This window comes from Periplaneta americana, chromosome 7 (assembly GCF_040183065.1).
Source record: "Periplaneta americana isolate PAMFEO1 chromosome 7, P.americana_PAMFEO1_priV1, whole genome shotgun sequence".
Lineage (NCBI taxonomy): Eukaryota > Metazoa > Arthropoda > Insecta > Blattodea > Blattidae > Periplaneta > Periplaneta americana.
Genome location: NC_091123.1, coordinates 105637499 through 105652591, shown reverse-complemented (window position 1 = coordinate 105652591; position 15093 = coordinate 105637499). Strand labels below are relative to the sequence as shown.

Below are 15093 nucleotides of genomic sequence, written 5' to 3'. Positions count from 1 at the left end.
TGGAGCTTGCGAAAACGAAGTCAATAACAATGATAACAAAGATTTCGTAGAAGTTTCCGAATTGACCATCTACCACATCATTAGATTTTGACGTGCTACCGCCACTGATCTGGCATATCGCCCTTGGCCTTCCAGGTCACCTGACCTGACACCATATAACTTCTTTCTTTGTGATGGACAAAGCAGGCGTGATGATTTTTTTTCAGGGTTCTACAGTTTCCTTTCACCATTATCATAATCATTCCACCAGTACTCCATAATAATCCTCACTCGGCGAGGTCCCGTGCCAAGTCTTCAGGGCAAATAAAAAATGGCTGAAAGTTGCACACACTCGTGTTTAATAAAGACTATAATTGAATATGCAATTTCGGAAAGGGCATATGTCAAATTTTTTGGCATATCGGTTTTTTCACTGATATGTAGGCCTACTCTAATTATGTCTACTCATCGTTTTGTGCGAAAAGGGCGCCCAACTTGCATCAGTATATCCCGCTGTCACAAATGCTGTCCAATAATAACTGCGAAAAAGGCACATCTCTATGTCATGTACCCTTTTCGAACTTGAAATGGAAGTGGAAGTGAAGATCAAAGAGCCAAATCTTCTGGTTCGCAAAGCAATGTAATTCCTGGCGAATTTTGCCTTAAAATACTTAACTTCATTGTCTCTGTTCTAAAGAAAGAAATTAATTATTCTAATGATGTCACAAAGCAGTGTTTATCATCTTCGTTAAATACTAAGATGTTACATGGAATGTTTCTCATGAAACATCCTGAAATGGAAGGCAGTATTATAAATTACCATTATTTTAAAAAGTACTTCAACACATATTTTGAAATATAATTTGGCAGACTACAGAAACACATGTTCTATATGTGAGGGATTAAAAATTAAAGGGATTAAAGTTAAGAGATCCAGCGAAGAGAGTTCCTATTTCCGAATTATTGGTCCACAAACGCCGAGCTTCCAAATTTTATAAAAAATAAAGTACGAGGCGCATCCAGAAAGTAAGTTTTCCTATTTTTTTTTAAAAAAGAACACACACTTTCAGGAAAACATTTATTGGCAACAGGTACAGCAATGTTTTAGGTATTTTTCAACATAGCCACCATCAGAATTGAGACACTTGTCGTATCGTGGGATCAACTTTTGTATCCCCTGTCGTAGAACTCTGCCGCCTGTGAATGGAACCAGCGTGTGACAGACGTCTTCAGCTCTTCATCGTTGCCAAAAAAGCTCACCGGACGACAGGAATTTCTTGAGAGAGAGAGAGAGAGAGAGAGAGAGAGAGAGAGAGAGAGAGGGGGGGGGGGGGAGAGAGAGAGAACTGCCGACGAATTTCAATTGGCGCAATACTTTGTGCATTAAAGAATTTTATCACCGTCCGAATCTCGCAGGCGGCGGGAGAAGGAATGAGAGCTTCCATTTCGGACCACTGCTGTCACGCTACTGGCACCAGGCGGGTCCTGTCCGGTTGGCATATGATTCATACGTCATAGATCTGTTACGCATGCGCAATTGACACGGCTAATTACGTTTACTTTCAAGGGAAAAAATCGGGAAACTTGCTTTCCGGATGCGCCTCGTACAAGAATTTGCTGAGAAATGTACTAACAATGAAGCTGTTATGGGTTTGTCGTTTGATTACATACAGAACCTACCTCTGCCAGTGTTTTTTATCCAGGAAATATTCTACTATAGCCAGCTCTGGATATATGAATTTTGTATTCACAATATGAAGACAAACAGAGGAACTTTTCATTCGTTATGAAAGGCCCTAACGAAGTGGCATCATTTTTTAACAGTTATGTGACAGTTGCTTTCCTGAATCTATAACAGAGTCGCATCTTTTCTGTGATAGTTGTCCCGAGCAGAACAGAAATGACACAGTTACTATCTTTGTCATCACAGTGAAATATGAAGATACATATCTTTTTCCATCAGCACGGACATTCCTACAATGAATGTGATCGGAATTTTGTTATTGTAAAGAGGAAGATAAAACGGGAAGACAGACTGTTTAGTCATCACCAATATATCAATCTCATTAAAAGCTCAAGTGCCACGAGTAAATTTGATATAACACAGGTAAATGCAGAAGACATAATCGACTTAAAAATGGTCTCATCTCATCTTTAATTTAAAACAGTTTTCTGTGAGAATCTAAGGATAACAAAAACCGGAAGACCAGAAAGTAACATTTCAGTTATCCTCGTTCTGTGAATTTGTATTTACGACCCTGAAAAACAAGGTGAAGTGATCGCAAAATATGACATAATGATATTACTGCAGAAATGTTGCCTTTAAAAAAAAAGTTGTTGCGCTCCACTACCTAAAAATATAGACTATCCATGATACAATGGCAAAATACCAATCAACCGACTAAAAATAGCAGACATTGCAGAATTCAAAGAGTTTTTGCCAAAAATTATTTCAATGGCCATCTACGGCGGCCGAAGACTGCCACAAGAGGACTTCTGATTTGATTTTTGTATATTATTTTTCTTGAAATACTCATTGTCATCTAACATATTTTGTCAATGAATACATATATATTTTTTTTGTATTGTAAATTTATTTCGACTCAACAATAATAATTCCTTTCTACAATTCACATTAAACGCTCTCGGCAACAATGGGATTTGCTCTCCGCACAGCAACACAGCGTTCGTTATTGCACTCCACAAACGACAATGACAATTTACTTGGACTATTACGAACAACAATGAACTGTTAATCTTAACTAATATTTACAAAGCACTATTTAAAAATCAGAACTGTCAGTTCTCAGTTCACAGTTCTTCTAGCTCAGTCACTAGAGTTCACAGTATCTCGAACCACAGACCTTCAGAGACAGTCCACTGTACTCGAACTCAGGTCCCTCCAACTGCGGTCCACTGCACTCGAACTCAGGTCCCTCCAACTGCGGTCCACTGCACTCGAACTCAGGCCTTCGGATGCTGACACAATTGCGGACGCACACTCGAGTCGAACTCCGGTACATAAGACTGGCTTGCTTGCTCTGGCTTACTCACTGAATGGCTGAATAAACTGAAAACTGCTCAAGTTCGCTCGCGTTTCTTCTTTTATAGCAAAATCATAGTTGCGAGAAATTTCTACGGGTGTGCAGAGATAGCTCTCTCGAATTATCTGGATATCTCCACTTCGACGGACTTCTGGAAGAGTCGGGAGGGTCCGTCCCCCCTTCACTCCGCACGCAGCAGTTGAGCGCGCACCCACCCCTCGTCGCGTTGACGTAATAAACCCCCTCTGCCCTTCAGCATGCAGATGCTCCCCGTACCAGCGTTTCGTCTGCCGTGCGCCCTGTCGGACGCGTGTTCAAACCCCGTTGCAGCTGTCACAGTATATTATACCTTGTTGCTGTTCAGTCAACTATCCAAAGACAGGTCTGAACCTCTCAAGTGATACCAAGAAAGCAGCACTTATGAGGCAACTAGGCCAGGAGATAAGGGGTAGGGTGGCCAGCTGTGTGTTATTAGTTTTATCATTTTTTTTAATTCTTGTTTATTTATAAAAGCATTTTAAATGCATTTCGAAAAGGGCAAATCTCCAAAACAAAGAAATAAAAAAAACATATGATAATATCTTAAATATGTTTTTTTCGTTCTTATTATATTGTGCTTTGACTCCAAAATGCTAACTGAAAGTTTTGTTAATCTGGGTACAGCGGTTTAAAATAAAATGAGTTTTTTTTAAACCTGAACATTTTTACTTTTGAGAGATGTGTATCTACTTTTCGAAATTGCATATTCAATTATTGATCATTATTATGTTGAGTTCACACTTATTTTACCAATACTCCAGAGGTTTTCTTATCTTATTGCATTTCATAAATCGTCAATGTCTATGTTTAAATTTTTCAGATAGTCTTTAAATTCTAACTTTAATTTGTTTATTTTTATAGCGTCTAAGTGATGTATAAAGAGAACATTTTACGCTAATTGATACTGATTTTTTATATTATATTTTTTAAACAGTAGTAGTATATTCTCAAAACAATTTAATTGGATTGGAGCCCAATGAAGGTGGGTTATCTATAGTGTCTTGCAAAAATTCGATTCCATCTTAATTATGTTTAGTGACATCAACATTCAGTTATATTTTGCAACCCCTTGACGCATTAATAAGCACGTAGACTCGCTCAAGTCGTCTCTTCATCATGCCACAAAGCAGTAACCAACTCAGCTGCTCTTACGAAGCACTGTACATTCAGTTGCACTCACGAGCAAAGAAGAGCAACGTTGGTATTGCAAGCATTTGCGACTGTCTGCTTTCGTATACTGCTCGTGTGCAGCGAAGATTACTCTTGCACAAAGAGCGCGAGTTGGCCACCAGTGCCACAGAGTCTAGTCTAATATCAATTTTACAATGAAAAAAGATAGAAAAGATAATATTTATGTATAGTATACGCATAAGATCTATGTTGTAATTTAGTAGCCCTTCTAGTATGCCCTCTCCCAATGCACGGCTTGCTGTTGCTGCAGTGGCTATTGCGAATGGGCTATGTGTATGAGATTCTGCTTGGCCGAGAACTCCCATTAGATTAATAAATTATGACTCCGTCACTAATCCTGTATTTTATTGGGTGTCCCAATCAATCCTATGCTCTTTTATCCTTCTCCAAAGAAAATACGATGAAATCAACACTATCGTAATATAGTGTGTGCCAGCGAACATTCCTAGTGTTTCTGTCAGATGACTAACGGCAGATCCCTTGCTACCGCTGCTGTTTGCATCCGTAACTCACGGTGCTTCGCTGAATTAAAACATGTACTATATTATATTACTAGCGTTTGGTACTCACCCTCCACACAGTAGGTGCTGGAAGTGTTACTCATCTATTGCTATAAATAATTCCCATCACATTATTCACAGAACATGTTTCATTAAATCTATTAACTAAATTTAGTATTGTGTGAACAAACAAGCATATAACCTGAATTGGGCGGCCCTCGCTTCTGATGTTTCTTGTCCTGGTTGGACACGATGAACACCAAGGTGAGAAAGATGAGGTACGAGGCCACGGTGTTTATCATTTTGTTGAGAGGAAGGCTATGGAATGCCACTGCGTTACTCTTGGGCGCAAACACGCACATTAACGCTACGTAGGGTAGCATCACAATGCGCGGCAGGATGACGAGCAACTTGAGAATCTCGGATCGCCCACGCCACTCGTTCCAGTTTCCGGCCCAGACTTCGTTCAGAACCTGCACATTCACGCCCACACACCTGTCAGCATACTTGATCTTGAAAGTGTGATTCACAAGTTTTCGACTATTATATTTCATCTGCAACGTTTGTCAGCAATTTGGCTCCGAAACATTGTAGCTTCCCTCACATGTTGGCTTACTAGGAAATTGCACTGTAGATGCATTGAAAAAAGAAAAAAAACAAAACTCCAAAAAGAAAAGCAAATACTTAGTTATCATACACTCCAAAGAATACTCAAAACAAGAGCAGAAACAGAGATACTTAAGAATCACACGAAAAAAATTAGCAGATATCGAATGAACATGGTAAACTGTACAAAACCATGGAAAGGAACTGTTGTATCTTTATAGTAAACTAGAATCACGATCACCTAGTCGTTCATCTGTCCAAAATAAAAATCTTAGAAACAGAAGAATGCATTTTCTGTACACCATAAGACACAAAAATGGACCGGGATCACCTGCTGAGCTGCACCATACTTACAAAAGAACATGAAACATAAAAAATATAAACTTCAGCTACCAAAAAATTTAAGTGGACAACATATTGGAAGACAAAGCACAAAATAGTTTAGAAATCCCCAAATGTGAGCCATTGCAAATCAACCAACATTGAATTTCTGTGCTCAGTAGCATAAATTTTGTTTATGAAAAACATCTGTAGTCTTAAAAAACATTGCCCTCCAGAGACATTTGCGTTCTCAATAGAGATACTAGCATTCAGATAAGTAAGTGGCTGTATTATGAAGCGAATAACGCAGCTGCCTTTGATCCAGTGCCAGTTACGGCCTAGTAAAACTTATAGGAGTTATAAAGTAATAAATACACTGCCCTTTCTAAAGCCATGCAATTGTATAGCTCTTACCAAAAGTTTAAGGACACCCCTCCATAAGCGATGTTTCACTCTTGTTCTTATACATACGTGAAACCTCTTGATGTTTATACAGGGACCAAATGCCTGTGAAAAGTGAAATTTTTATTGCAAACCCAATCTCTCTATCTTCCAAACTGTGAATTATACAGGGACATCATTTTATTTTTACTTCAATTTTTATTGTACCTGAGTTTTTGAATGTACTTCACTCTCCCACCCCTTCTACTAATGAAGTTCCAATTGTCCTCCACACAGAATCAAGGCCGCATATAGTAAACAGCACTGAGTTAGTGAGTATAGTACGTTCCAGAAATATGTTCGCGTTTTACAGTGACGAAAAAGCTTTCAGTATTGAATCATATTTTCGCACAGGTACTGTCCGTTTGCCTACGTCGCATCCCGATTCCCCCCACTTGCTTCTGCTCGCCCCTCTGTTAAAGCTGGGCTGTCTTAGCTCTTTTCTGAAAACATTAATTTCTGTTAGGAATTGGACGTTTACATAATATTATAAAACTGTTTAAAATAACTTAAATAAAAGGGCCCCATTAAGTAATTAACTGTCACATGATTTCCGCCTTTCTACGATCCTGCGGCATAACCACTTGGACGGACAGTAGATAGCATGTCTGAGTAATTTTATCTTTTCGGATCGGGCAGAAGTGAAGATTGAATTTACAGTACGTAAGGTACTCTTTTATAGAGTAGGTACAGAATTATTTCAACATGAGTTACTAGTACGAAGGACGAAACTGGCAATTGGAATTAGATGCAATAGTCTATAGTGCGATAATATGGACAAACGAACTGAAGCCTGTATCGAAATGAACGGCCGCCATTTTCAAAAATGTGTTTAAATATTCATATTATGATTACTTTTCAATTTAACTTCTTTCTCTATTTTGTACGCTAATGCGCTGTAGGCAGTATAATATACACTGCATAATGAATACGTTCGCATGGATAACTCAGTTCGCGAGTAAAAACACTTATTGTTAACACAGTACTGTATATTGATTAAACAAAAACCTAATGAAAATTATCAAACTCAAAATCGCGAAATTTCCTAGTTTACGTAAATGGATGAACTACTTTTCTTCTCCTGTATATCTAGTAAAGTGATTTGTTTGTGTTTTACGCCAGTATCATCGAACTACAGTCGTGGAAGGGGATAGCAAACTGTTTCCGGTTCTCTAAAGGCATAGCCAGGTTAATATTAAAAATGTTAGTACAAATAAAATGATGTCCCTGTATAACAATTTATCTGTTATGAAACATACTGGAAAATTACATATTTTGTAGGAAAGAAATTAATTACTCCAGAATAGATTGATTTAGATCCGTGAATTTTGAGACAAAGTTAGATATATCCGAAAGACTTCTTGTGCAATCATTGCTTTTTGTTTGAAAAAATTTGTGACAGTTCGTGCTGGCATTGTATTCAAGATTGTTTTGTTTTACCTTTAGGAAAAATTTCCATTTTCTAAAGTTCTCGCTGTACATGGACCCGGATCTGCCACAGCCATTTACATCACAACATTGGGAGTTGGTAATATTGAAGAATCAGCTTATTCCCTCCATTTTTAGTAATCAGCTATGGAGTATGCTGCAAGTGTGGAAAGGTTGGACTTCTTTCTTGAAGAAATGAAAATAAGTCAAAATTCAGTGAGGTAGGCCTATGGACGTGAAATCGCAGATTATTGAGATGTAAAAGAATGACTGGAGATAATCTAACTCCATTCCAAAATTCATTGATCTAAGTCAACCCATTCTGGAGTAATTATTATTTTTTTTGCTAGACTACTAAATGTGCAATTATTCAATAAGTTTCACATCAGACAAATTGTTATGTAATCCAGAGTTTGGAAGATAGATTGGGTTTGCAGTAAAACGTTCACTTTTCACAGGCATTTGGTCCCTGTACAAACATCAGAGGGTTTCACATTCGGAAGTTTTATATTAAGTATTCATGTCTTAAAACTTAAATCATCCGTATAGCCGTATAGCCTGTCTATTGTTACCGAGCAACTGTGATTTATTTGAATATTATGTCAAGAATAATTATAGCTACCTTCTGTAGGTAATTGGTATATCAAAAACTATCATATATTCTTAAAACAAAATGCGATTTACCTGTATGTAAGGATATTTCTGTCGATGTTTAATGATAATTTTGTACTAAAAATTACCTGTCCTTACATCTTTATAAACTCCACAAGATTTGTTCTAAAATCCTTACGCAGCTAAAAGCATGTTGGGATGGGAGGGGGGAGGCTTGGAGAGACCAGCGAGCTTGAAGGGGCAGATTCGAGCGAGCTGGATAGATCTGATGCTTCAAAGCAGACTTCGGTTCTTGTCACGCTCGACGAACTTGAACCGAACATAGCGCTTGAAATGCACAACACTAATACCGACATTAACTATGGTTTGGTTGTTGTTGTTTTGTCAACTGTCCGAAGACAGGTCTGAACCTCGCAAGTGATACTAAGAAGACATCACTTATGAGGCAACTAGACCAGAAGATAATGGCATAGGGTGGCCAGTTCCTTTCCGCCTCCATTGCATACAGTACATCGCCGATTAGCTACACATTACACTAACCTTCTTGTATTGCCATGTCATTCTTGTCTGGGACAAGATAATTTCAAGCGACCACTATTAGTAATCACAGCACTTTTATATATTTTTGTTGGGTAACATAAGTTCTTCCATCGTTTATAATGGTGAGGGAAGTTTCGCGCAATGTGTTGAATGTGATATAGTTTTAGTTTTAGTTATAGCTTTAAAAACATTCTTTCAATAACATATCAATTGCAACACATCACACTACATACACAAAGACTACACCATACAAAACTGGTCTTGTTTAGAGTGTGCAATAGCTACCAACGGCTGTCTACCTATCTACTGCAGCTACAGACAATTTCATTTCCATTTCCTAATTTAAAACTAAAATCGCTTTTGAAACAGAGACGGTTTGGGAAGTTCATTAAAAACCGGAGACAAAATTATGGGTTCGGGGACTGTCCCCGGGAAATGGGAACATCTGGTAACCTTATTAATTGAAGTTGTAGCCAAACTTCCGGTTAGTTCTCTAAGTAGCTCTTTTCAGGAAGAGAATACTGACGTCAAGAAGTCTACATACATTATTCTATTCTTCAGGCCTTTCTCTTTATATGATAATTAACGGACCTTATTATGTATTTCTGTTGCACTATGCAGGACATTAATTTAATATTCGAACCCGGGTCATGGGCTTTTCACGCTTTTAACTCGGGTTTGAATCCTAATAGTAGGTCCAAGAGGAATTTATGGTGAACAAAGACAGTGGTTGGTGGTATGTTTTCGCGGAGTATTCCCATTTCCCTGCCGATATTCCACCATTTGTCCATTCATCATTATGCATAAAATGCTTCGGCGCATCACTGCTAGATCGGGGACGCTTGAGTGCACGACACAGTTAAGTACGCACCATTGGAGAAAAAAAATTCTGGTTACAGAAATTGAACATTATGACGCAGTCATAAAAATTTAATGTCTAATACATGTTTTGTGTATCTATACATTTTAGTATGGGAATAACTTTTGAGATCTCAATATAATGAATTCGCTATGGCTATCTAAACCAACGACAAAGATATAAACTGGTACTTTGTCTACAGGTATCTCGAAAAGATAGTTATTAAATATATTTTTATTTAGCAGTTACCTGATATACGCTTCAGTGCTGTTAAGAGGTAGACTAATTTTGTTTCTGGTGAATCACAGGTATCTTGTAAACGCGTGAACGTTATGGTTTTAGTGCCTCCTAAAGCCTTGGTTTTTCTGAACCGATGCATGCGAGATGCGAGGCCCACCTCGCCCAAATCCGGACAACACGAGAGATAGTGAGTGGTTTCTATAGCTGCGAGATGCGAGGTCTGCGCACGTCCAAGCTATAGAAACCACTCACTATCTCTTGTGTAGTCCGGATTTGTGCGAGGCGGTCCTTGCACGTCGCATGCGTCGGTTCAGAAAAACCAAGGCTTCATAGGTACCTACTTACTTCTTGTGTGTTGCAATGAGCTACGAATTCCTTTTGACTGTAATCCATAGCCAGCATTAGGCGGGGTAGTCTGACCTGGCCTGCGTAGTCACACCCTGCCTTCAATTTCAAGATGCACTCCATTTCTTGACGACTGTTGCAGCAATCTGTGAATGGCAATGAGAAGAGAGGAAGTTGGGAGGAACAAAATCTTAAAACATATGCTCAATATAGCGTCCTTGCAAAGGATTTCGAGTCTGTTCGAATAACTACAGGTGGGCTCCAAATATTTTGGTCACTTGTTAGACTTCGAGTTATACCTATTGGAGAGGAGAATGGATCTAATGTTAGCTCAGAGGTAGAAAAATAAAGCTAGACAACGTTTAGATTGCCATTTTTAAATTTATACGCTATACACAGAGTTACTAGTGCTTGGTTGTCAAAGTTCAGTTATAACGAATTGAGATTACTGGAATCATCTTAAGAATTGCATTATGTAAGTCTAATTAAGTATCTTCTGAGAAGATAATAGGGAGTACTATAGCTAGGATAACTTAAAATTGTCATTAGTCCTTTTTTCGAAACCACTTTTACACAAAGTAGCTCCTTCATTCGTTAAATTATTTACAAATGAAAAAATACAGCTTAAAATTATCAGAAAATAAAACTAGGACTCAATTTTAATATTGTTCTAAAAATTGTAACATATCAAATGCGTAGTCTATGTTTAACAAAAACAAGTATGATGTACCTACAGTATTTTAATAATTTTTAAAACGCTATTACCGCTAACTGTGGTTAGGATATTCTTTAAAAATTACATTACAAGAATTTGCGTGAAACAATTTGAAGAACCTTAAAAGAGAAAGTGAAAGACACGCATCTAAAACATAAATTCAGCGTCTTTACTTACTTGCTTTTAAGGAACCCAGAGGTTCATTGCCGCTCTCACATAAGCCCGCCATTGATCCCCATCCTGATCAAGATTAATCCAGTCTCTACCATCATATCCCACCTTCCTCAAATCCATTTTAATATTATCTTTCCATCTACTTCTCTGCCTCCCCAAAGGTCTTTTTCCCTCCGGCCTCCCAACTAACACTCTATATGCATATCTGGATTCGCCCATACGTGCTACATGCCCTGCCCATCTCAAACGTATGGATTTAATGTTCCTAATTATATCAGGTGAAGAATACAATGCGTGCAGTTCTGCGTTGTGTAACTTTCTGTATTCTCCTGTAACTTCATCCCTTTTAGCCCCAAATATTTTCCTAAGAACCTTATTCTCAAATATCCTCAATCTCTGTTCCTCTCTCAAAGTGAGAGTCCAAGTTTCACAACCATACAGAACAACCGGTAGTATATTTGTTTTATAAATCCTATCTTTCAGACTTTTTGACAGCAGACTAGATGACAAAAGCTTCTCAACCGAATAATAATAGGCATTTCCCATATCTACTCTGCGCTTAATTTCTTCCCGAGTGTCATTTATATTTGTTACTGTCGCTCCAAGATATTTGAATTTTTCCACCTCTTCGAAGGATAAGTCTCCAATTTTTATAGTTCCATTTCGTATAATATTCTGGTCACGAGACATAATCATATACGTTGTCTTTTCGGGATTTACTTCCAAACCTACTTGCTACTTGAAGAAACTACTTTAAGTGTAATTATAAGTGAAATATACTCTTAATACTGCATAAATATATAAAATTTGTAATAAATGTTTAAAATTCTCTCTTTTTTACATGTTTTACCTTCTTTGTCGACGGGATCGTACATTTTGCGTACTATCCGCGGGTTGGATCGTAGGATCGTACATGATAGATTTGTACGATCCAGATCGTACGATTGGCAACACTGAGCTGTACATCTGTTTTCTGTTACAGACTTCAAAATTAAAATAATACAGTTTCTTAACTTGCTTTCCCATTGTTGAGAGAACTGTTAATTTTCAGATAACTCCGATTTTAAAGAAATTACTGAAAATGTTTAAAACTCTATTGTTGAGATGTATTTTTAAGAGTTAATGGAATTTTATTTTATTGTTAAGCTTAATATAATATGGATTGTTTTTTATATTAAATATGGAAAATATATGCAAATTAATTAAAATATGCACTAAACTCTGAAATTTGGAGGAAAAAGGAAGATAAAAGTAGCATTTTTCAACCCAAAACATTGTGAAACATAAAGATAATGAATATAATTGGCATTAGCTTTAACCCATTAATGCCCATGGCAGGTTTTCCTACCAATCAAGTTTTAAATTTTTAACAATGTATAAATAAATTATTTTGTTATGAATACTGCAACAATGGATTCTAAAGGTACGGTCACACGTCGCTACTTTTATACTGCAGCTGCAAAAGTTGCGTATCGTGTTCACACGTAAGCCAAAAGTAGCGCGCTGCACGCTACTTTTCGTGCTGCGCAACCCGAGTGCTGCAAAAGTTGCAACTGGAGGTTGCGAGTCTGTTCACACGCAAGGCGCTACTTTTGCAGCCTCAGTCATGCTGCAGGTTTCCATCTCCGTATTGACTTCTCAATATACATTTTGTGGTTATGTTCGCATTATTAAGAAACTCTTGCGAAAGCTTCCTGATCTATTATTTGCTTTTCTGTCGTATCTAGTATTCAGAAATTGACATTATTTTTACTATAAAGCTTTTAAAAACGCCTATATACTTAAATGATAACCAACAGTATATTCACGTAATCAATGTTGGCAACCCTCCTGTTTGGAACTACGCTACGGAAAATTAAAAAAATTAATTATATCGCCACCAATTATGCTCAGACTGTGTTGTGTATTTAATAACTGTTACAAATAATTTATTTTCATCACATTTAACATTAAAATATATCCAAGCAATAAAAGTATCATTGGCACATTTGGGTGGTAACACTGGTTGCAACCGCAGCAAAAGTGTCAACAAAACCGACATCAAAAATGCTGCGGCTGCAACCCTGAGAACCCTGTTCACACGTCGCTACTTTTAAGTTGCGCGCAGCATGGAAAAGTAGCGGGCAGCAGGTTCGGCAGCCGCTATTTTCGGGTTTCACCGTTGTTCACACGTCGCAGTACAAGAGTTGCGCAGTTTTTTGTACTGCAGCGCTGCAAAAGTAGCGACATGTGATCGTACCTTAAGATATACTCCGCATGGTATTTTCTAATTTTAACAAGATTAGTTAATTGACTGCATCAGTACATTGGTTCGAAGTCATGATTCAATTTCCCTTCAAAAGATGGCTTGCAACGAGGGAGAAAGTGTGTAAGTAGTACACATTTTTAAAGTAATAAATGCCACCTTATTATGAAAATACATAGTCAATAAACCATACTACCTGAATAATTTGTTGTTGTTTTCTAATGCCAGGCGTTTGACAATATTTCCAATATTTTTCAAAGATATTATCATGGCCAGCCACTCAAGCACAGATTTTGAGGTGTTTCGAATCCATTTCTTGGTTTGAGTTGCACAATGGGCAGTTAGGGGACTGATATATTCCAATTCTATGCAGGTGTTTGGCCAAACAATCATGGCCTGTTGCCAATCTAAATGCAGCTACAGACGATTTTCGTGGTAAATCGGGAATTAACTGTGGATTGTGACTGACATCATTTCATAAATTATAACGTACTTTATTGTAGCCTAAACTTTGATGGTAGGTTTTCCTACCACTGGGATATAACTTAGTCATTTATATTATACCTATACTGAGTTTGAATATTTTTGCAGTTCACGGCTGTACACTGTCAATGAAATATGTGATATGATGCAAATACGAGGTAATGAGAATTGCAGACGACTGAATGTTGCCATTCTTCCTCCACGGGAGCAACCTGAGGCCGAAGCAGATGAGGAATCTGTCATTTACCTTGGCGTATGCTGCAAAGTGGCGCCCGATTATTTGATTCTGATTCTAATAACGAAAGTAATGCACCGCCGCCATACCACCACCACCACCACCACCACTACCACTACTACCGCCACCGCCGAGCTCATAGACTTGATCTTGGACCAAAGTAGGATCTACTGCATTCAGAAAAATGTATCTATTCATTCTACTGACTCTACAACAAAAGATAATATATTAGTTTTTCTTGGCATTCTTTTGATTTCTGGCTATAATAAACTTCCACACAAGCGACTTTATTGGAGTACATTACCAGATTTACACAGCATTTTGATTTCTGATTCAATGCGTTGGAATACTTTTGACGATATGAGATGACTGCATTTTGCTGAAATGACAGTTTCTAATGATCGCTAAGTTGGACCAATTTTCGATATACTAAATAAGTCGTTCAAAGTCTGTGACAGTTCAGAACACCTGAATATAGATGAAACAATTGTCCCAAACAGTTCATTTGAGCGAAACCAATATGTTTTGGTTTCAAGCTCTGGTCTCTTTGTATTGCATGCAGAGCCATATTGTGACAATAGTACGAACCTACGAACTTCAGGGAAAGGACAGGGGTTTGATGTTGTTTTTGGACTTCTAAAGAAGACATATCCAAAAGGGCAGTCATGTATTTTTTGATAACTATTTCACGTCCATTGATCTTATGCATGACCTAGCTGCTGAGGGCATTGGAGCAACAGGAACAATTCGCAATAGGGTGAATTAGGCTCCTCCTACAAATAAATTAAAAATTCCAAAGAAAGAGAGAGGAACTGTGGAGACTGTTGTTGCAGATGATGTAATTTTAGTGCGATGGAATGACAGTAGTGTAGTTACAGTCGCCAGCAATGTTGCTAAAACGACTTCGATTTGAAAAGGTAAACGTTGGAGTTCCAAGACAAAGAGGACGATTCAAATAAGCCAATAACATTCAGTTGCATTGTATAATAGATATATGGGTGATGTGCATTCCAATGATCAATATGTAGCAATCTACAGAAATGGTGGTGGACCCTGTTTGCATGGGGTCTAAATGCGTGGAGGCTTTATCGCACCT

At 37.8% G+C, this 15093-nt stretch overlaps 1 protein-coding gene across 1 annotated transcript in view; it reads right to left on the bottom strand.

The window, feature by feature from the left end:
• The window catches only part of LOC138702780 (short transient receptor potential channel 5-like), a 190225-nt gene that overhangs the window by 151580 nt on the left and 23552 nt on the right, over positions 1-15093 (bottom strand). Inside the window, exons 5-7 of the mRNA XM_069830080.1 lie at positions 14087-14167; positions 10146-10291; positions 4956-5265 (exon numbers count right to left, since the gene is read on the bottom strand). Of these exons, the coding sequence (XP_069686181.1) occupies positions 4956-5265; positions 10146-10291; positions 14087-14167 (537 nt within the window). The remainder of the gene's footprint in view (positions 1-4955; positions 5266-10145; positions 10292-14086; positions 14168-15093) is intronic.